General features: G+C 43.3%; 1 protein-coding gene across 1 annotated transcript in view; it reads right to left on the bottom strand.

Moving 5' to 3' along the window:
* The window catches only part of LOC126475429 (uncharacterized), a 314,386-nt gene that overhangs the window by 153,532 nt on the left and 136,350 nt on the right, over window positions 1–24,504 (bottom strand). Inside the window, exon 2 of the mRNA XM_050103279.1 lies at window positions 22,777–22,910. Within this exon, the coding sequence (XP_049959236.1) occupies window positions 22,777–22,887 (111 nt within the window). The 5' untranslated portion in view covers window positions 22,888–22,910. The remainder of the gene's footprint in view (window positions 1–22,776; window positions 22,911–24,504) is intronic.

The following is a 24,504-nucleotide window of genomic DNA, read 5'->3' as shown; positions in this document are numbered from 1 at the left end:
CCTAATCATATCTTAAGTTTAGTAATAGCAGGTACTACGCCCTCACTGCGTATGAGGTATTACTTTTAACATTGTCAACTCGTGTCATCACAACCGTACGCCTGAAGGACTCTACCGAGTGGAAGTGGTAACGTTTCATCTGAAAAATATACGACCAGCGCACCTAGCTATTTTGTCTTGGTAGGAAGTATAGAACACTGATATGGATTGGTGTTACTGAGTGTAAAAATCAAAGAGAAGGTATAATTAAGTAGTAAAAATTTACCCCAGTCTCGAAGACTCAAAAGCTTAGGGAAGTCTACCGGTTTATAAAGCAATCATTTTCAGCTTACTACTACTATTCGTCGAGTGGTAACAATTCGTTGGCTAAATCAGTAATGTCAACATGAATATACGAGCGTCACCTAGCCACGAAATAATCTTTGCTGTAGTTCAGGTAACGCCATATGATCTACTTGTACTATTGGCTTTGTAACATTACTGGAGAATTTGTTTCTCCAGCTCGTTTCTTTATCGAAAGATTTTATTTACCCGTGGTGTTCACTATCCAAACAATATCTGCCACATTTATTTTTGAACAGAAGGTTAATGAAGAAGCAGTCATCGCTAACGACTTCAGTGCAATCAAACTGTTTGGTCGTTGTGCTTTATTTGTATGTGCTTTAAAGATCAAAACACATACTTTATATAAGTAAGAGTATCACCCTTATGGGAGTGATGTCGTAAGCTCCCGTCCTCTTCTATGATTCTAAGTGCGTCAACTGTAACTGAGCAGAAAATCTGGGCTTAATTTCACACTGCCGGTAGGCTTGGAGGCACAGTCATCACCGGAAGCTAAAACACTAGTTCTCACTTTTAGCAGAACGTAACTGATCACAGGGGAGAGAATTGCCGCTAATGTGGCGAATTGTAAACTGCCATTTTACAACGTCACTATTAGTCTTGCTTCTATATTTTTTGGAATGCAGATTGTGCTAACAGACCGATCTGAAGCAGAGCCCAAGGTCTAAGTTATGTTGAAATGTAATTGTTTGGTTATGAGTTGGTGAAGCTACAGCTTTGCAGAAAGACAATAAGTTACACGACCCAAATAAATGTATGCGGACACCCCTATGAAATGAGGAACTGACCTCTAGATGTCATTAATGGCGGAGAGTCTCGGGGTATCAGTAGAGCCAGGACGTATATTTGTCACTGGATATCACATGAGCAACAAATCCTTCGGGGATATCTCAGTCATTGTGTACGTGCCCAAGTCGATTCTTGAAGATGTGACTGTGAAATGGAAACGCGAAGGAACACCACAATTCTACCAGTACTCCAGCTAGCACAATGACTGTGTGTATGGCATTAAAAACAATGGGGCACAATGCTCGAGCAGCTCCTCATATGCCGCTCATTTCTGTAGTCAGTGCTGAGCGACGCTTGAAGTGGTACAGAGAACGAAGCCATTGGACAAGGAATGACTGGAAAAAGTGGTTCGGAGAAACAAACCACGCTATATCCCGCCGGGATCCGATAGAAATTTCCGGATTTGTCGAATTCCTGGAGAACATTACTCATGTGTAGTTCCAACAGTGAAGCACGAAGGAGATGATGTTGGCATGGGGGTGTTCTTCGTTGTTAGTTTGTGGTCTCTTTATTTCGCTTAGGAAAACGCTAAATGCTGACGGAGATGTGCACATTTTAAAACATTATGTACTGGGTACAGTAGGGAAACATTTGATGATTGTATCAGCATTACAATGCACCCTGTCAAAGCAGCGTCTCTGATACAATGGTTTATGGACAATATAATTCCTAAAATGGGCTGGCCTGCCAGAATCCCGACCTAAACCTACTGTGTGGGCTTAATATCACCTTGCCATTAGGCAGTGAAATCTCGTGCTTGGAGGTACAGACATCACCGGAAGCTAAAGCACAGAAGGTCGAGCTCACTGCAGACCTTACCATCCATCGGCACGATCCACTCTGGTTTCGGCTCTTGAGGAAGAATGTGTTGCCTTTCCTCCACAGACATCCATACACCTTACTGAAAGTGTCCGCAAACGAATTCAAGCTGTCAATAACGGCGAATGGTGGGCACACGTGCTATTAATGTTCGCTATTAGGTGTCCGGATATTTCCGATAATATGGTGTATTTTGTGAAGTGAACGTTGTAGTGGGAGGATGATTTATAGCATGGCCCGAGGTCTAGCTTAGATTGGACCTTAACTGTTAGACTGCGAGTTAATAAAGAGACCGAATACGCATAACGAATCTTGTTGTGTGAACGGATTCGTAGCCCAAAGTTTAGGTTAAATTCGGCTGGAAGTTCACTTTTTGTTCGTGAGTTGGCGGATAGTAGTACAGTCCCCACCCCAATCGACCTCCGAATGAGATTAAGTAACAAAAATGGTTCAAATGGCTCTGAGCACTATGGGACTCAACTCCTGAGGTCATTAGTCCCCTAGAACTTAGAACTAGTTAAACCTAACTAACCTAAGGACATCACAAACATCCATGCCCGAGGCAGGATTCGAACCTGCGACTGTAGCGGTCTTGCGGTTCTAGACTGCAGCGCCTTTAACCGCACGGCCACTTCGGCCGGCGATTAAGTAACAGCCCATAGCTCATTCACTAGTACGACTGCATCTGGGGCTCACTGAGATAAATGGATGATAGATGATCGCTAGATTTATGTGAATCGACGGCTCCTGATCGATAGTAACTGTTTATGTTAATCAAAATATTAACTGCAGCGTGCTCTGCGTCTTAGTCATAGTCTCGATTTTACTTACACTGTTGAAGAGCAGTATTTCAATCGTTGACCGATTCCATAACTCAAAGATGGGTGAGAATAGCAACACAAATTCTACTATTGGACTGGTCATGGAAAAGAATTTGTGAACACGGGAAACCTGATAAAAACTAAGACCCTGTGTCATCATATGTGGGCCATATTTTTCCTATGCCCTGGTCTGGTTTAAAGCCCAAGCGACTCAAACGGTCGCTTTGGGTGCCAAGCTGAGAGGATACCAAAGGCTACTAAGTGCAAAATTTGCATGCAGGGTGTATTACATTTAGCTGCGAAATCCGACACTGATGAAATTAAACGATAGTAGGAGGGAAAAAGTGAAATTGAACAGGGGTCTGCAAACGATTCGATTGCGAGAAAATGCGGTTACGACTCGCCCTTGACTTATCCCTATTCTCTAATTTCTCCCTTTGTCGGTGGACGTTAAAGAAATATTTTCGTATTCGGAGGAGAATGTGGGAGATTAAAATTTCATTAAAAGATCTTGCCGCATCGAAAACGGCTTTTCTGTTTATGATTGCCACCCCATATCGCTTACCGCATCCGTGTCACTCTGACCCCTATTTCGCGGTAGTACAGAACGACCTGCCATTCCTTGAACTTTTCGATTAAATCCCCATCTAGCTGGACAAAAATTTCTCGGAAGGCCTACCTTAACGAGGAATTAATACTACCACAGCACGTTACATGTTGTATCTACAGCTCTATCTACACGATTAATTTACAATTTTCACTTAAGAGCCTGGCGGGTGGCTCATAGAACGACTTTCATGCGAGGGATAAACGAACACTTAAAACTTTCCCTGTGAACTCAGAGACTTCTAATTTTATTACGACGATCATTTCTCTCTTTGTAGATGGGCGTTATAAAAATATTTTCATATTTGGAGGACAAAGCTGGAGAGTGCAATTTTGCAAAAATATCTCGTCGCATCAAAAAACGTTTTTTCTCTAATAATTGCCACCCCAACTCCCGTATCTATCCGAGTGAGGTGGCGCAGTGGTTAGACACTGGACTCGCATTCGGGAGGACGATGGTTCAATCCCGCGTCCGGCCATCCTGATTTAGGTTTTCCGTGATTTCCCTAAATCACTCCAGGCAAATGCCGGGATGGTTCCTCTGAAAGGGCACGGCCGACTTCCTTCCCTAATCCGATGAGACCGATGACCACTCTGTCTGGTCTCCTTCCCCAAACCAACCAACCACCAATCCCGTATCTAATCCGTGACACACTCTCCTTAATTCGCGATAGTGGAAAAGAACTCCCCTTCTTTGAACTTTTTTGATGTACTCTGCCAGTCGTATCTGGTAAGAATCCCATATCTCACAGCGATATTCAATGAGAAGACGGACAAGCGAAGTGTAGACAGTCTGTTTAGTGGATTTCTTGCATCTTTTAAGTGTTCTATCAATAAAATACAGTCTCTTGTTCACCTTACCCACAACATTATCTATGTGATCGTTTCATTCTAAGTTGTTCGTAAATGCCTTGCCCTACATACGTAGTTGAATTGACAGTCTTTAAATTTGTGTTATTCACAATGTAACCGTAATTTAAGGGATTCCTTTTAGAACTCATGTGGATAACCACACACCTTTCAATAATTACAGTCAGTTGCCACTTTTCGCTACTTACAGATATCTTGTCTAGATTCTGCAATCGGTTTTGTTCTTATGATGACTTTAGTAGACGGTAAACGACAACGTCATATGCAAACAATCTAAGAGAGCTGTTCTAATTGTCTCCTAAACCATTTATACAGATTAGAAGAGCAGGGGGCTACAACACTTCCTTGCGGAGCGTCAGATATAACTTCTGACCACTCTATGACTTTCCGTCAGTTACTCTTAACTGTGACCTTACTGACAGGAAATCACGAGTCCAGTTGCACAATTGATATGATACTCATTAGGCACGGCATTTGAATGGAAGCCGCTAGTGAGATCTCCAGTATCCTTTTAGGAATTCAGAAGTTCAGAACTATGGGATCAGTTTGTGATATTATGTCGATAGCGCCCATTACTTCATGAAAACATATAACAATTTGAGTTCCACAAGAAAATATATTTTCCGAATCCTTTCTGACTGTGGGCGAATATATCATTGTCTTCGAGGTAATGTATAATGTTCAAAGACAGTACATGTTCCAAAAGCCTACCGCAAATCGACATCAGTGATAGGGGACTGTAATTCAGCGGATTACTCCTATTGCCTGTCTTGATTGTTGGTATGACCTGTGCAACTTTCCAGCCTCCAGGTACGAACCATTGGTCGAGAGAGTGGTTGTACAAGATTGACACGCTTGTAGTTATTTTATCAGCATACTCTGAAAGCAATGTAATCCTTACACAATCTGGAACGGAATACTTGTCCTTATTAAGTGATTTGAGTTGCTTCGCTACACCGAGTATGTTTACAGCCATGTTACTGTTGTTGGCATTAGTTCTTGTTTCGAATTCTGGAATATTTACTTCGCCTTCTTTGGTGAAGGAATTTCGGAAAATCGTATTTAGTAACTCCGCTTTAGTAGCACTGACTTCTGTAACATTACCATCGCTACTGTGTAGTGAAAGTATTGATTATGTCTTGCAGCTAGTGTGCTTTACATACGATCAGAATCTGTTTGGATACCCTGCCAGATTTCTAGGCAGAATTTTGTTATGGAAACTAATAAAAGCATCTCGCATTGAAGTTCGCACTAAGTTTCTAGGTTTAGTAAAACATCAACAATGTTGTAGATTTCAGGATATTTTAAACTTGGCATGCTTTTTTCCTTGATTCTGACCTGACCTGACCCTGGGGGATCAAGCTATATTTGGAATAAATCTCTCTATTGCCGTCGACACTATTTCTTTGGATGTGAGCCACATCAGGTCTACCTGCATATATGAGGGCTTGCTGTGAAGTAATTCCTCCGAATCGTTTATGCGAGACTTCTTTTCAATAAAAAAACTTTGCCAACATTATACATCTTTATTCTCGATGTCTAAATATTTGTTTCGCAACATAATCACCTTGGTGATCAAGACATTTCTCCGGAAGAGAGACCAGTTTGTTGATACCGTCATTGTAGAATGTCTGATTTTGTTGACGGAGCTCCAACATCATCTCTGCCTGCGCCACTTCATCACTATCAAAGTCAAGTCCTCGAAGGTGTTCTTTAAGTTTTGGAAACAGATGAAAATCAGATGGGGCAGGTTGGGACTATATGGAGGATGATCGACGACACCGAACCCAAGCCCCTGGATTGTTATAGGTGCGCGGCGCTCATGTGTGGTCTTGCATTGTGATGCTGAAGGAGCGGGTGTTCCGTGTGTAGACGAACTCTCTGAATTCGTGCTTTCTATTTTCTGAGGGTCTCTCACGCACCGACTGAGCTACATTACACACTGTCACGTAACACTCTACAATTTGGAGCCTCCTAGCCCTTTCAGACCTGGATTTTTTCTGGACGAAGGAAAATTTTTCCCTATATGTTAATGCTCTTATGTGATTTTTCAATGATTGTAGGCGCAAAATTTACACAAAAATATGTACCCATTTTCAAACCATACTTTGTACACTTGGTTTCATTCTGTGAACTAAAATAACTAATTATGAAATTTTCTGTACTGTAATAAAAAGCAAAATAATCATTCAACAATTACCATGCAAAATAACAATAAGAATATTAAATTATACGGTGGAATATAGACAAGTAACCATATACGTGTATTCTGGTGGTTTAGAGCTGCTGCGCACTGTATATTGACTTGCTGATATTTTCATAGTGCTAGCGGCATACGGTTGCAAAATGTCAGGGAAGCGGGAAAGTCGACCGAGTAATATGCGTGACACTAATACCTCAACCGATATTGAGAACAGAATAAAAATTCGGAGGTGTTACTTTTCAGCACGACCTCATAGTCAGTTCGGAAGGAATATAAACTGTGTCTTAGGAAGCCATTAAGCAAATTTTCGTCTGCTTTTTTGAATAGATATATTTTGCGTTTATTTGAGGTGGGTTTGAATGTTACGGAATTCAGTTTCACTACAGCGACCTCATTATCACTAATACCTACATACGTCACGATGCTCCCTGTTCGCTGAGGTCATCAGTCCCTAGATTTATACACTACTTAAACTAACTTATGCTAAGAACAACAAACACACCCATGCCCGAGGGAGGACTCGAACCTCCGGCGGGAGGGGCCGCGCGATTAGTGACACGGCACTTCTAACAGCGCGACCGCTCCGCGCGGCCTGCTCGGAATTATTTGTTGTCGAAGAGATCAAATAAGTTTTCGCAACCATTTACATTTCGAGTGGACTCTTAAACTAAATGCTGAAAATATTTTTTGGAGTAAGCAGCAGTACAATTTCGGGCAGTGATTTATGTCTACTACTGGCTTTGAACATGTATTCTCGCCAACATATCGACATACTGACACATTGATGTCACCTCTAACTCCAATTGTATGGATGGCTTACCTACTAGAGACGATACTCAAGCTTTCTTTGAACCTTATAATAACTGTATCATCTGAATCAGGGGGTCGTGAAAGTTTATTCCGGTTGTCAAGTGTAGCTTCACCATACAGTAACTCAAAGAAAACGTGTGTTTCAATTTCGCTACGAGATAAACTACTTCTGACAACAACAAGCACACCGCTACGCTATTGATTCATGCTATTACATTGCTCTGTATCCACTTGTCTATCACCTTTATGAAATTACTCTGTACTTGAATAGTCTTCACAACTACGAACCAATTGATCAAAATTTGATTGAAAAAAGAATGTATCCACTGCATATTATCGAAAAATAAATGTCCTGGAAAGAAAGAAAATGAAAAACAAATTAATGTGATGAAAGACTTTTTTTCGTCGCCTTCTATAAACAGCGAAAAAATTTTAAGGTGCTATTGCTTCAAACAGAAATACTGTGGGCTTAGGTGATTACCTCCCTACAGCTACAACTGTCTTCAAATTTTGGTGCATATAAGAGCTTATATTACTTACATATTGGCGAACTTGCATTCTTGTTTCAAAAATGAAAAAAATACGAATTTCATGTGAAAAAATGAGGCTTGTTATTGCGATTATTTATTATTACAACCAGTAGATACGTTATTAATTAAAGAGTAATATGATCTTCAAGAAATGACGAGTGCATTGCAGTCACTACTGTCTGGCTCCAGAATGTCCAGCCGTCCCTACTGTAAAGCTGTCACGAAAACGCTGATTCGTGAAAATGCTGCAAGCAGGGTACCCCAAAGTATCTGCAAGCAAATGTCTTGCTTCATAAAAAGGTGGATTTCCTCCTGTACCACATGCATCATGTCACGCTTCGTGTAAGTTAAACATTATAACATCAATCTTAAAATGTTTTTACAAAGAGCACTAGGAAAGCGAGGTAATGTCTAAAAGAACGGGAGAGGCTGCGTTCAATAGATCGCCGCTTGTATGTAAAAGTGTTCTAGGACTGGCTTTTCTAGGACCGGCCCTGTGTATGTTAGCTCTCGCCCTTGAATTGTTGACTGTTTTAAAACTAACTATAAATACGGACTGTTGTTTCATTAGCAAATATTCCGCTGTGTACAACGAATCAAAACGTTCCTGTTACTAAATTATGTCGTAAGAATAACTGTATTTTTTGTTATGGTGCATGTCTTATAAACTTTACGATTAGGAAATTGAACACTTTCGTATAAGCGTGACGCTTATCGGATGCAATTCTGAACCTGATCCCTCCTTTTTACGTATTCGTACATCTTAATCTGTTGCCAACTGCTATCCTGTATTTCACATACTGTACTTTCACTTTTCCGTTGTATGTTACGGTAAGTGTTATGATTTGAAGTAATAGATATATTTCTTGTTTACAGTTTATTATTAAATCTCTGTATCACGCATCTACTATTTGAGGTCGCTTCGAAGTTGTACTTAAAATTTAGAAACAACAAGTTGTAGGAATATAACAAATTGAATGTAAATGCTTAGGAATGGGAATGATAAAAGGTACTTTTAATGCGTGCACTACAATTTTACTAAGAACCTGGTGTTTTACTGATATTGTTTTCGAAACAATAGAGAGTGGTGTGTTACGTCTGGTACTTGCCTGGCTGCGAGTAATGATTTAATTATGTTTAACAATGGACAAAAACACTAAATTTTTTGAATTATACAGTAAATTACTCACTGTAAGCAACTCCTATACGTTAGAGCCGGTCGTACTTATATACGTCACTTTCAAATATGATGAGTTTCTTTACAACAATCATGCCAGAACTACGATACTTCTTATTCCTTTTGTATTACTGTCTAGTCAAAACAAGATATGAAATCAGCTACCAAATAGACAAGGACACGTAAATGAATGACTTGCAAGTTGAGAACGAAGATATTCCTGCGTCCAAAGTACTTCAGGGAGACGATGCAGCGTATTATTATCTGTCGTGAACTTTTCGAAAGAGTTTCGCAACAAAGGCGGCCGCTAATGTATAAACCGGTTGCGAGCTAAGTGGAAAATCGGAGCATTCCTCGATGAGCTAATGGGCTCAGCAACCTGTAGAAACGTCCATTATAGTGGATGATATTTTGCTGTTTTCCGGGTTGTGAAATACGCAAAACTCTCACATCCGTGTCAACTGTATATGTATCTCAAGGGTAATACTGTATGCAAGACACCTATAGTCGGCATAGTTCTCCTATGTACCGATTGTTTGAGTGCCTAATGTGTCTCGGGGAAACCGGGAAACCCACTACCGCATGACATCCTGGGAAATCTTGCTAGAGCTAATGAATCACCTAAACCGATCTGCTTCAAGTGGTTATCGAACAACATCGACATAATGCTTGATCTGTTTGACTATGGGCTTCTAATGGCAGTAGATAACAGCGCCCAGGCTAGTTAATGTGTTCATTGACTTACGGAACGGTGTTAGATACAGTTCTGCACTGTCGCTTAGCGATTAAAATACAAGCTTACGGAACATCAGACAAACTTCGTGACTGGATTAAGGAATTCCTATCAGAAAGGAAATTATAGCGAAATGAAAAATACTTGTAGAGGATCGACGCTTAGCGCAGGGGCTGGCAGGTTACGCTCAACGTAAGGTGTCAAGACTCATTATTTTACGATTACGTTACGGGCGATATATTACTGCGTATGGTAACAATAGTACGAGGTGCATTCAAGTTCTAACGCCTCCGATTTTTTTTCTAATTAACTGCTCACCCGAAATCGATGAAACTGGCGTTACTTCTCGACGTAATCGCCCCGCAGACGTACACATTGTTCACAACGCTGACGCCATGATTCCATGACAGCGGCGAAGGCTTCTTTAGGAGTCTGTTTTGACCACTGGAAAATCGCTGAGGCAATAGCAGCACGGCTGGTGAATGTGCGGCCACAGAGAGTGTCTTGTTGGAAAAAGCCAAAAGTCACTAGGAGCCAGGTCAGGTGAGTAGGGAGCATGAGGAATCACTTCAAAGTTGTTATCACGAAGAAAATGTTGCGTAACGTTAGCTCGATGTGCGGGTGCGTTGTCTTGATGAAACAGCACACGCGCAGCCCTCCCTTCCCGGACGTTTTTGTTGCAGTGCAGGAAGGAATTTGTTCTCCAAAACATTTTCGTAGGATGCACCTGTTACCGTAGTGCCCTTTGGAACGCAGTGGGTAAGGATTACGCCCTCGCTGTCCCAGAACATGGACACCATCATTTTTTCAGCACTGGCGGTTACCCGAAATTTTTTGGTGGCGGTGAATCTGTGTGCTTCCATTGAGCTGACTGGCGCTTTGTTTCTGGATTGAAAAATGGCATCCACGTCTCATCCATTGTCACAACCGACGAAAAGAAAGTCCCATTCAATCTGTCGTTGCGCGTCAACATTGCTTGGCAACATGCCACACGGGCAGCCGTGTGGTCGTCCGGCAGCATTCGTGGCACCCAACTGGATGACACTTTTCGCATTTTCAGGTCGTCATGCAGGATTGTGTGCACAGAACCCACAGAAACGCCAACTCTGGAGGCGATCTGTTCAACAGTCATTCGGCGATCCCCCAAAACAATTGTCTCCACTTTCTCGATCATGTCGTCAGACCGGCTTGTGCGAGCCCGAGGTTGTTTCGGTTTGTTGTCACACGATGTTCTGCCTTCATTAAACTGTCGCACCCACGAACGCACTTTCGACACATCCGTAACTCCATCACCACATGCCTCATTCAACAGTCGATGAATTTCAATTGGTTTCACACCACGCAAATTCAGAAAACGAATGATTGCACGCTGTTCAAGCAAGGAAAACGTCGCCATTTTAAGTATTTAAAACAGTTCTCATTCTCGCCGCTGGCGGTAAAATTCCATCTGCCGTACGGTGCTGCCATCTCTGGGACGTATTGACAATGAACGCGGCCTCATTTTAAAAAAATGGGCATGTTTCTATCTCTTTCCAGTCCGGAGAAAAAAAATCGGAGGCCTTAGAACTTGAATGCACCTCGTAATACGTTATATGATTGCGTGGTATCTGTTCTTTCGGACACGTTCCGAAAGAACAGACGCCACGGAGAATCAGCAGCTGTGAAACATATATAAATTAAAGGGCTGCTGTCAGCTGCTGCGGCACATTATGCGGATTCAGCGGGGACGAGTAAAAGTGTGCACTGGACCGGATTCGAACCTCTGATCTCCAGCTTACTAGGAAGATGCCTTAACCATTGCGCCATCCGGAGCACAGTGGTAACTGTGCGCATTATCTCGGCGCGGTTCGCGGCCGATCTACACTCCTATCGCGAACATGGAGTCAATGGACAGGGACTGCAGATAGGTGGCGCTCGGTGGGAGAGTAGATCGACTGTGAGGTGTCCGAGATAGTGCTCACCGCTTTGTCCCGTATGACGGAGTGGTTGACGCAGCTGCATAGTAAACAGGAGATCCTGGGTTCGAATCCCGGTCCGGTACACATTTTCACTCGTCGCCGCTGATCCCGCGTAATGTCCCGCTGTAGTTGACTGCAGTGATCCACTTTAATTTAGATATAATCGTAATACGTCCAGAGAGACCTGAAGTGGAACGTGCACATGAAACTTGGTATAGAAAAAGCAGATTCCAGGCTGAGATTAATTAGAAGAACTCCATAACGTTTTAATTTACAGACGAAAGAATTGGCTTGCCAAGCTCTCGATAGACTGATATTTAACTATTGTTCAACAGTGTGAAATCATTATCAGGTACGATTAATAACAGAGATACAGATGATCCAAGGAAGGTCAGTGATTTTCGTTGCGGGCTCGTTTGCGAAACATCATGGAGATGATCGTGAAACTAAATGGCAGACTCCGAAAACAGTTTAAACAATTGCGTGGCATATTATACGAGGCTTGACCTGACTGGGAGAGAGCTCGTGTATTAATTTTTTCACATGGAACCATGAACGCACTTGACGAAAAATTACAATTTTGTTTTGGGCAGCTGAACGTATTCTCGGTTTTCAAACTTTTGTGGTCCATGGCCACCTTGACCTGGACATAAACATCTGCGGCTCTTTTCGCACACGACATTCGAAAAAGAGTTCAAATGTATGTGAATTCCTAAGGGAGCAAACTGCTGAGGCCATCGGTCCCTAGACTTACACACTACTTAAACTAACATAACCTAAAGACAACACAAACACCCATGCCCGAAGGAGGCCTCGAACCTCCAGCGAGAGAGGCCGAGCAGTCCGTGACATGGTGCCTCAAACCGCCCGGCCACTCAGCGCGGCTACTCGACATTCCGCTCGAAGTATGGGGTAAATGAACTTACGAGGGTAATCCCAAAAGTAAGTGGCCTATTTTTTATAAGTACAAAACTCTGTTTGTGTGGCAGTTGGTCACACTGTTACGAAGAGTGCTTCATGCGTTCTGCGTAAACATGCGCACGCCGCGCTGAGGAGCTCAGTCTTGGCTTGGCAGCCGTTAAGAATGGAGCTTCCGTTGAATGTTACCGCCAAGTGCGAATTGCGCGCAGTTATTCGATTTCTGAGCGCAAAGGGCACTGCGCCGATTGAAATCCATGGCCAATTGAAGGAAGTGTATGGTAAGTCGTGCATTTATGTCAAAAATGTTCGTAAGTGGTGTAGAGAGTTTGCAGCTGGTCAGACCGAAATTCACGACGAACAAAGGAGCGGGAGACCGTCAGTTTCGGAGGAGACAGTGTTTAAGGTTGAGAAAAGCATGCGTGAAGATCGGCGGATCACCCTGGATGATCTCTGCACGTTGGTTCCTGAGGTTTCCCGAAGCACTGCTCACGGAATTTTAACGGAAACATTGAACTACCGGAAGGTGTGCGCAAGATGGGTGCCACGCAAGCTGAGTGAGGACCACATGCAGCAACGAGTTGATGCTTCCAGCGCATTTCTTCACCACCTTGCAGCCGAACAGGACAACTTTCTGGACTCAATTGTCACGGGTGACGAAACCTGGGCATAACAGTTTACACCTGAGACCAAGCAACAATCGCGCCAGTGGCGGCATCCTTTTTCGCCAAAGCTGCGGGAATTCAAACAAACGCAGTCTGCCGGTAAAGTCATGACAACCGTTTTTTGGGATCTGAAAGGGGTATTGTTGGTCGACATTATGCCCACTGGGACCACAATTAACGCTGACAGGTACTGTGAGACTGAAAAAACTCAAACAGGCAATTCGGAACCGGTGAAGAAAAATGTTCAAATGTGTGTGAAATCTTATGGGACTTAACTGCTAAGGTCATCAGTCCCTAAGGTTACACACTACTTAACCTAAATTATCCTAGGGACATACACACGCACCCATGCCCGAGGGAGGACTCGAACCTCTGCCGAGACCAGCCGAACCGGAGAAGAGGAATGTTAGGCAAGGGCGTACACATTCTCCACGACAACGCTCGCGCACACATCGCTCGGCAAACCGTTGCTCTCCTGCAACAGTTTCAGTGGAACATAATCACTCACCCACCCTATAGTCCTGATTTGGCGCTCAGTGACTATCACCTGTTCCCTAAGTTAAAAGAACATTTGGCTGGAAAGCGATTCAGCTCTGACGACGTGATGAAAGAAGAGGTTCATAACTTTCTGAACAGCATAGCGGCGAGCTGATATGACATAGGCCTACATAAACTGCCACAGCGTCTACAAAAATGCATCGACATAAATGATGATTATGTCGAAAAATAGCTAAATGTTCAAGCTGTAAACTGATGTAAAGCATTGTAGAAATAAACAGTTGTATGTGCTTATAAAAAAAATAGGAGACTTTTGGGATTACCCTCGTAAGTTCCGAAAGAAATGAATGAAAGTAGTTATTCTTTATTAACTGTTAACATAACACATGTTCATCAAACTCTGATGTTGTTATACTTCATTCGTGCACGAAAATCGATGGAACTTGCTTCTTCTTCATTAGTCTTCCACATTTCTGCGCAAGACTGCGACTCGTTTCTCTTTCTTCACATCATTCGCGGTATATATTACATATTGATGACTGTCAATGCTGAAAAACCTTCCTCACATAGGTAGGTTGTTGCAAAAGTATCAAAACTCGTCAGGCCTTGTTACCTATTTGCGGACACTGATTCATCAAGTTTCAAAACTCAGGCAGTGAGGGGGAAACGAACTTCGATTTCAGTGTGAAGTAACATCTGAAGTAACATCAGTGAATTGCTCTTCTTCCTTAACGGCAAGCGTTTATGGAGGTTGTGTATTGAAGGGATCGTTGCTCCAATTGTGTTGATGAACTTCTTCTTTAAGCTACCTCAGAATTAAACAACTTAGTTCAGTTAAATGATATAAAAACACTCGCAATTATGCGCTCAGCTGAAAGTCATTGTCTTCTAAAACCGCGTGTAGAACAGGGAAACGTACATCTTTATCTTGCAGCTTCTTGAATCCACAACAGTAGTTTCTTTCTGAAGGTCGAAATTTTCTCTGACATTTATAGGATGCTGGCGTCATTACCTCGAAGGGATACTTTCAATTACTGAGTTTTCCAAAGATGTCACAAAGCTACGCCAATAAAAAACAAAGTCACAGTCTAGGAACTCAACTGTTTCTCTTGAAAATGTTAAGAATACAGTTCACTGCTAAGTTCATACACCCTTTTCAAGACGTTCACACTAGAAAGACAAATATACTTTAATAAAATAGGGAAATATGTTGAGACCCATATCAGTGCACACCTGTTGAAAACGTCTGGACGTACACTGAGGTGACAAACGTCAAGGAATGCGTCCTAATACCGTGTCGGACCTTCTTTTGCCTGAAGTCGTGCAGTAGTTAGACGTGGCATGGAGTCAACAAGTCGGTGGGAGTCACTTGCATAAATATTGAGCCATGCTGCCACTACAGCCATTCACAATTGCGGATGTGTTAACAGTGCAGGATTTCTTGCACGAAATGACCTCTCGATTATGTCTCATAAATGTTTAATGGGTTTCATGTCGGGTGGACAAATCACCCACTCGAAATCTCCGGGATGTTATTCAAACAAATCGCCAACAATTGCGGCCCAGTGACACGGCGCTCTGCCATCCATAAATATTCCATCGTTGTTTGGAAACATGAAGTTCACGAATGGGTGCGAAAGGTCTACAAGCAGCCGAACACAATCATTTACAGTCAATTATCGGTTTAGTTCCATGTGAACACCTTTCACACCTTATGGAACCTCCATCAGCTTGCACACTGCCTTGTTGACAACTTTTTTCCATGGATTCGCGGGGTCTGCGCCACACTCGAAACCTATCAGCTCTTACCATCTCAGATCGGGACTCATCTGATCAGGCCACGGTTTTCCAATCGTTTACGGTCCAACAAGTAAGTTCACGAGCCCAGGAGGCACGGGAGTCAGTCGTCTGTTGCCATAGCCCATTAACACCATTTCGTCGCAGTGCACTAAGGTAAGGCGTACGTCGCACTTTGAATTCTGCTGTTCCTTCACTTAGTGTTGCTTGTCTGTTAGCACTGACAACTCTTCGCATACGCCGCTGCTCTCGGTCGTTCAGTGACGGCCATTGGTCAATGTGTCGTCTGTGGTGAGAGATAATGGCTGAAATTTGGTATTCCCAGCATACTCTTGGTACAGAGGATCTCGGACTATAGAATTCCTAACTATTTCCGAAACTGAATGTCTCATGCGTCCAGCTCCACATACCATTCCGCTTTCAAAGTTTGTTAATTCCCGTCGTGAGGCCATAATCATGTCAGTAATGTTTTCACTAGAATCACATGGTTAAAATTGACAACTCCGCCAACGCACTGGCCTTTTATATGTTATGCATATAACACTGCCGCCATCTGTATATGTGCATAACACTATCCAATGACTTTTGTCACCTCAGTGTAAGTAACCGACTTTTAATGAAGTTTAGAACTTAGATTACTAATTAAAGAATCTCATGAAGGGCAGGACTCATCCTAATTGATGCCCATGCTTGCAGTGAATAAAACAGCGTGTCTAAATAGCGCGAGGAGCCTCCTTATGGATTATAGCTTGCATTTCGGCGTAACAGCAAGCCATGTTATGTTTTCCATCTTACAAATACCTATACAATTTACCCGATTAATGTTGTTTTTTTCTATAAAATGGTGTAGTATTTCAAAGAGGTGTGTTACTTTTGACCCGAAATTTATTTTACTTCAGGAAAGAAGATCTTCTATAAATTTGTTCTCGTGTAGGGGAACTCAGGGCTGAACGGGATACTTAATGTTTAACAATCTGTATAAAATAAGGAACCATAAGGAAACACTTCTTAAAGTTATAAAAAAACACCTTGTAGTCTCACCTAATGTACCTTATTTTAAAATTACTTAAAACGATACATTTTGCATTTTTTACAATTTTTTAAAGAAAGTCTTGCATATTTCCCGTTCCACCCCACCCACGGGACAGAATGGGATAAGGTTATTTTTTGTTAAATTATTGCATAAACGTTGAATTTGAATTACGAATACCGTATTAAACTATGACAAAATGCTGTATAAAAGGCAATTCAGATTGAGGAATGTGTAATTTAAACAATTAAAAAGTCATTCTTCAATATAAGAAAGTATTTTACTGTCATTCTGAAAAATGTACAATGCTTAATAACCACCAAACCACTACTAGTCCTTTCGACAATTGTCACAAACCAGTATCTCCTCTTCATCTTCAATGTCTATGCCAACACAAGAATTGTGTGCCCACTTGAAACATCTCTGACATGCGACCCAGCCCTCATTAGAAACGGAGTAGAAGTCCCCACAGTAGAGGCACTCAGCATCCTCTTCCCCTGATACTCTCTTCTCCATCATCCTCTTCCTTTTATTTTTCTTAAGATCTTTTATGTCCTCTGTTTTGGTTTTTTTGGGTGTACAGTTTGATATTTTTGCCTTAAGTTGGATTGCACCTGACGTCTCTGTCCTGACATTGTTCATATTTGTGCACCCTCCTCCTTTCTGTAGGCCTACTTTACGTGCGACAGCATTCGGCAGTTCCTTCTTATAAGGAGAATCTGTAAATACGACGGTTTTTCCTTTTCATCTTGTAGTCCGCCGAGTAAATTGGCAAATTAGTGGGATTGGAATGACAGCCTCGGGCGATATCTGGAAAGCTGAGTTGTTCGGCGAACATAGCTGGTTCGGAGAGTCGAGCATCCATGAACATCCAGGCTGGGGGTCAATGAATGAGCCTTGATCAGTGTTAGTCGTAGGCCTGTTAGTGGCAGGTTCAGTAGACACTGGAGAGCCTGTAATCAATGTGTTACATTGTCCATCTGTAGAGTTTTTAATCGGACTTCCACAGTTTTCGAACTGAATATCTGTTGGCGCTGATGGGAGGTAGTCTGCGTCTGAAAACACATTCAGGTCAGACGGCCATATTCCAGTTCTCTTAAGGTCGTTGCAGCACGTAAAAACGCGGTCCAAAACAGCGATGATATTGGGAAAAGAGTGACAACATTTCCTGGATGGCTCCATAGCCATTTTTTTTATCTCTTCACTGTAATAAAAACTCAGGTGTCTGAAAAACGTTACGTCCAGGGGTTGTAATTTATGTGAAGTGTGTGGCGGTAAACAAAGGAGGACTACACCATTGTCTCTAGCCATATCAAGCAGCTACAGGTTTTTAGTGTGATCTGAATGTCCATCAACAATTAGAAGCACAGGTGATTCTTTCGTGGCCTTAGAAAATCCCACAAACTTTCTGAATCATACAAGAAATAATTCGCTAGTGATCCACTCCAAGCGGTGAACTTCAGACTAGCCTCCTGGAGGCAATCCAAGCTCAAATTCTTGTTTCTTCTTCTTCCTTGGAAAGATAAGCATGGTTGGAATGTATAACCCAGATGCAGACATGCTGATGACCGCTGTAACGGTCTCTCCACGTTCTGAAGATGTTACCGGTTCTACTTGCCTTTTTCTACATCTACATCTACATTTATACTCCGCAAGCCACCCAACGGTGTGTGGCGGAGGGCACTTTAAGTGCCATTGTCATTACCTCCCTTTTCTGTTCCAGTCGCGTATGGTTCGCGGGAAGAACGACTCTCTGAAAGCCTCCGTGCGCTCTCGAATCTCTCTAATTCTACATTCGTGATCTCCTCGGGAGGTATAAGTAGGGGGAAGCAATATATTCGATACCACATCCAGAAACGCACCCTCTAGAAACCTGGCGAGCAAGCTACACCGCGATGCAGAGCGCCTCTCTTGCAGAGTCTGCCACTTGAGTTTGCTAAACATCTCCGTAACGCTATCTCGGTTACCAAATAACCCTGTGACGAAAAGCGCCGCTCTTCTTTGGATCTTCTCTATCTCCTCCGTCAACCCGATCTGATACGGATCCCACACTGATGGGCAATACTGAAGTTTAGGTCGAACGAGTGTTTTGTAAGCCATCTCCTTTGTTGATGGACTACATTTTCTAAGGACTATCCCAATGAATCTCAACCTGGTATCCGCCTTACCAACTATTAATTTTATATGATCATTCCACTTCAGATCGTTCCGCCCGCATACTCCCAGATATTTTACAGAAGTAACTGCTACCAGTGTTTTTTCCGCTATCATACACTCCTGGAAATGGAAAAAATAACACATTGACACCGGTGTGTCAGACCCACCATACTTGCTCCGGACACTGCGAGAGGGCTGTACAAGCAATGATCACACGCACGGCACAGCGGACACACCAGGAACCGCGGTGTTGGCCGTCGAATGGCGCTAGCTGCGCACCATTTGTGCACCGCCGCCGTCAGTGTCAGCCAGTTTGCCGTGGCATACGGAGCTCCATCGCAGTCTTTAACACTGGTAGCATGCCGCGACAGCGTGGACGTGAACCGTATGTGCAGTTGACGGACTTTGAGCGAGGGCGTATAGTGGGCATGCGGGAGGCCGGGTGAACGTACCGCCGAATTGCTCAACACGTGGGGCGTGAGGTCTCCACAATACATCGATGTTGTCGCCAGTGGTCGGCGGAAGGTGCACGTGCCCGTCGACCTGGGACCGGACCGCAGCGACGCACGGATGCACGCCAAGACCGTAGGATCCTACGCAGTGCCGTAGGGGACCGCACCGCCTCTTCCCAGCAAATTAGGGACACTGTTGCTCCTGGGGTATCGGCGAGGACCATTCGTCTCCATGAAGCTGGGCTACGGTCCCGCACACCGTTAGGCCGTCTTCCGCTCACGCCCCAACATCGTGCAGCCCACCTCCAGTGGTGTCGCGACAGGCGTGAATGGAGGGACGAATGGAGACGTGTCGTCTTCAGCGATGAGAGTCGCTTCTGCCTTGGTGCCAATGATGGTCGTATGCGGGTTTGGCGCCGTGCAGGTGAGCGCCACAATCAGGACTGCATACGACCGAGGCACACAGGGCCAACACCCGGCATCATGGTGTGGGGAGCGATCTCCTACACTGGCCGTACACCACTGGTGATCGTCGAGGGGACACTGAATAGTGCACGGTACATCCAAACCGTCATCGAACCCATCGTTCTACCATTCCTAGACTGGCAAGGGAACTTGCTGTTCCAACAGGACAATGCACGTCCGCATGTATCCCGTGCCACCCAACGTGCTCTAGAAGGTGTAAGTCAACTACCCTGGGCAGCAAGATCTCCGGATCTGTCCCCCATTGAGCATGTTTGGGACTGGATGAAGCGTCGTCTCACGCGGTCTGCACGTCCAGCACGAACGCTGGTCCAACTGAGGCGCCAGGTGGAAATGGCATGGCAAGCCGTTCCACAGGACTACATCCAGCATCTCTACGATCGTCTCCATGGGAGAATAGCAGCCTGCATTGCAGCGAAAGGTGGATATACACTGTACTAGTGCCGACATTGTGCATGCTCTGTTGCCTGTGTCTATGTGCCTGTGATGTATCTGACACCAGGAATGTGTCAATAAAGTTTCCCCTTCCTGGGACAATGAATTCACGGTGTTCTTATTTCAATTTCCAGGAGTGTATAATCATATAGTAAAGGGTCCTTCTTTCTATGTATTCGCACTAATGTGATTCGACGGCTCCTGAGCAATAATAAATGTTTATGTTAACTATTACCTACAGAGTTGCTCTGGGTCTAAGTCATCGTATCGATTTTACTTAGAGTGTTGAACAGCGGCATTACAGCCGCTGGCCGATTCCATAACACCAAGATGTGTCGGAATAGCAATACAAAGTCTAACGTTGGATTGCTCATGAAAAAGAATTTGTGAACACAGGAAACGTGACAAAAACTGCGACCGTGTGTCCCCAAACGTTTACCACATTTTTCCTACGTTCAGGGCTGGTTAAAGCCCAAGAGACTCAAACGGCAGCTTGGGGCGCCAAGCTGAGATGGGCACCTTCCATCATGTGTCGTGACAACACTACCATTTTATGTTTCGGCTGTTGAGACAGAACAGTGTGCACAGGCATTCAAACACCTCATTGAAAGTGTCACCAGCAGAACTGAAGCCATCATAAAGGCGAAGCGTGGACGCTCATCTGTATCTACATCTGCGTGATTACTCTGCTATTCACAATAAAGTACCTGGCACAGGGTTCAATGAACCACCTTCATGCTGTCTCTCTACCGTTCCACTCTCGAACGGCTCGCGGGAAAAACGAGCACTTAAATTTTTCTGTGCGAGCCCTGATTTCTCTTATTTTATCGTGATGATCATTTCTCCCTATGTAGGTGGGTGCCAACAGACTGTTTTCGCAATCGGAGGAGAAAACTGGTGGTTGAAATTTCATGAGAAGATCCCGACGCAACGAAAATCGCCTATGTTTTAATGATTGCCACTCCAATTCACGTATCATGTCTGCGACACTATCTCATCTATTTCGCGATAATACAAAACAAGTGCCCTTCTTTGTACTTTTTCGATGTCATCCGTCAGTCCCACCTGATGCGGATCCCACACCGCACAGCAATACTCTAGAACAGGCGGACAAGCGTAGTGTAAGCTATCTCTTTGGTAGAGCTGTTGCACCTTCTAAATGTTCTGCCAATGAATCGCAGTCTTTGGTTTGCTCTATCCACAATTTATCTGTGTGATCGTTCCAATTGAGGTTATTTGTAATTGTAATCCCTAAGTATTTAGTTGAATTAACAGCCCTCAGATTTGTGTGACTTACCGCGTAATCGAAATTTAGCTGATTTCTTTTAGTACTCATGTGAATAACTTCACACTTTTCTTTTTTCAGGGTCAATTTCCACTTTTCGCACCATACAGATATCTTATCTAAATCATTTTGCAAGTCATTTTGATCATCTGATGACTTTACAAGACGGTAAATGACAGCATCATCTGCAAACAATCTAAGACAGCTACTCAGATTGTCTCCTATGCCATCAATATAGATCAGGAGCAATAGAGGGCCCATAACACTTCCTTGGGGGACGCCGGGTATTATTTCTGTGTTACTTGATGACTTTCCGTCTATTACTACAAACTGTGACCTTTCTGACAGGAAATCACGAATCCAGTCGCACAACTGAGGCGATACTCCGTAGGCACGCAGTTTGGTTAGAAGACGCTTGTGAGGAACGGTGTCGAAAGCCTTCTGGAAACCCAAAAATGTGGAATCAATCTGACATCCCCTGTCGATAGCACTTATTACTTCACGAGTATAAAGAGCTAGTTGTGTTTCACAAGAACGATATTTTCTGAAACCGTGCCATGTCTCAACAAATCGTTTTCTTCGAGGTAATTCATAATGTTCGAATACAATATATGTTCCAAAACTCTACTGCAAATCGACGTTAGTGATATAGGCCTGTAATTCATCCCTTTTTGGGTATTGGTGTGACTTGAGCAATTTTCCAGTCTTGAGGTACGGATCTTTCTGTGAGTGAGTGGTTTTATATAACTGCTAAATGTGGAGCTATTTTATCAGCATACTCTGAGAGGAACCTGACTGGTATAAAATCTGGACCGGAGGCCTTGCCTTTATTAAGTGATTTAAGCTGCTTCGTTACTCCGAGGATATCTACTTCTGTGTTTCTCATCTTGTCAGTTGTTCTTGATTGGAATTCAGGAATATTTACTTCGTCTTCTATTGTGAAGGAGTTTTGGAAAACCGTGTTTAATAACTCTGCTTTAGTGGCACTGTCTTCAGTGACTTTACCGTTGTTATCGCGCAGTGAATGTATTGATTGCGTCTTGCCACTGTATGTATGTATGTATGTATGACCAGAATCTCTTTGGGTTTTCCGCCAGATTTCGAAACAGAATTTCATTGTGGACATTATTAAAAGCATCTCGCATTGAAGTACGGGCTATATTCCAAACTTCTGTTAAACTTTGCCAAACTTGGGGATTTTGCGTTCTTTTAAATTTGGCATGCTAATTTCGTTGCTTCTGCAACAACGATCTGACCCGTTTAGTGTACAAGGGGGAATCAGTACCATTACTTATTAATTTATGTAGTAATGTCCAGCAGAGGTGCCCGGATGGTTTAGATGAGACAGTGTATAGGGTGAGCGCTGCGACAGCAGCCGACGTGAGGGCGGGCACCTACCAGCATGAGCGCCATGCCCGCGGCGACGGCCCAGCCCCAGCCGCCCTCCGGGGGCAGCGGGTGGTCGGCCGGCGTCCCGCGCCGCTCCCGGGCCCGCGCCTGCGTCCCCATCTCTCCTCAGTCACCGCTGCCTTCTGCAAACAACAACAACACCAAGCGTAAGTTAAATTCATTTGTACTGCTTTTTCAATCCTCAACATACAAAGTCTAAGTGGTCAGCGTTGTTTGTCAAGACGGGGTCTTGTGGGAACCCCAATTTTTTTTTCTTAATACGAGAGACATTTCATAAATAATGCACACTAATTTTTTTTGCTTGCACTTTTTTTCAATATCTCTTCACACTCCTTCAGTATAGTCACCCTGCTTCTCTATGACTGAATCCCAAAGTCTCGAAAGCTCTATTACTCCATCCATGACACCATTTGTATTCATACACTGATGAGCCAAAACGTTATGACCACTAAAAGTCAAATAAAAACAGTCTCCATCGCGTTTCCCGATTTTTTTATTTGATATTTACCAGTTTCGGCCGTTTCCTCAGACCATCACGAGACTTTTGACCACCCGCAATACCGCATATTCAGTATAGAGAGATGGCTGAGCAACGTCTGCAATACAAGCTACAATAATTAAAAAGTACGATGTTATACCCACTGTGGCTGCTGGTAGCAGGAGACAGAGCGAGATCCTTAGAAGTAAGGTTGCCGCTACTGGATCAGGCAACTCTGGACGAGATTATACAGGGCGTATCATAATTAATGGCGTACACGCATACAGTTGAAAGTACACGATACTAGAAGCAAACAAGTGCGAGTAAACATAGGGTCAAAAATGCGTACCTTAAGAGCTATGAGCAATTTTTCATCTTCAATACTGTGAAACAAATCTCTTCTCCTGCAAGTTCTTTGCTTTTCATATTTTGGGAAGTGGTAGTATGGACCAAAATAAGAAAAAAGTGGCCAGCAAACATGTGCTCTAAAACGCGTACCTTAAAAGTTACGAGCACTTGATCATTAGAAGAGTTATGTTAGTTATGTTTCAAAGTAAAAAAAAAAAAAACAAATGTGAATGTAGTATGACTACGGCCTCCCTTTGGCTAGATCGTTCGCCGGTGCAAGTCTTTCGATATGACGCCACTTCGGCGACTTGCGTGTCGACGGGGATGAAATGATGATCATTAGGACAACACAACACCCTGTTCCTGAGCGGAGAAAAATCTCCGACCAAGTCGGGAATCGAACCCGGGCCCGTGGGATTTTGACATTCCGTCGCGGTGACCCCTCAGCTACCGGGGGCGGACTGTCCCAAAGCAGCAAAGATGAACAAGTGCTCATAGTTCTTAGCTCTTAAGGAATGCACTTTAGAGGACATGTTTACGGGCCTTATTATCTTGTTTTGGTCCATACTACCAGTTCCCAAAATATGGAAAGCAAAGAACTTGCAGTAGAAGAGATTTGTTTCAAAGTATAAAAGACAAAAAATTGCTCGTAGCTCTTGATATATGCATTTTCGACCCTATGATTACTGAGACTTTTTTGCTTATAGTATCGTGTACTTTTAACTGTATGCGATTACGACATTAATTGTAATACGCCCTGTATAATATAAGCTCCGCCCACTGCCTACAGCATTACATCACTAATGACCAATCATGCGTGACATTTACTACATTGCTTCGTTTAGTCGAATTTAAAAGAAAAAATAGATACAACAATAAATATATACATT

This window comes from Schistocerca serialis, chromosome 4, assembly GCF_023864345.2.
Source record: "Schistocerca serialis cubense isolate TAMUIC-IGC-003099 chromosome 4, iqSchSeri2.2, whole genome shotgun sequence".
In the NCBI taxonomy this organism is placed as follows: domain Eukaryota; kingdom Metazoa; phylum Arthropoda; class Insecta; order Orthoptera; family Acrididae; genus Schistocerca; species Schistocerca serialis.
The sequence above is the reverse complement of the archived record's forward strand: the minus strand, read 5'-3'. Positions and strand labels throughout refer to the sequence as shown.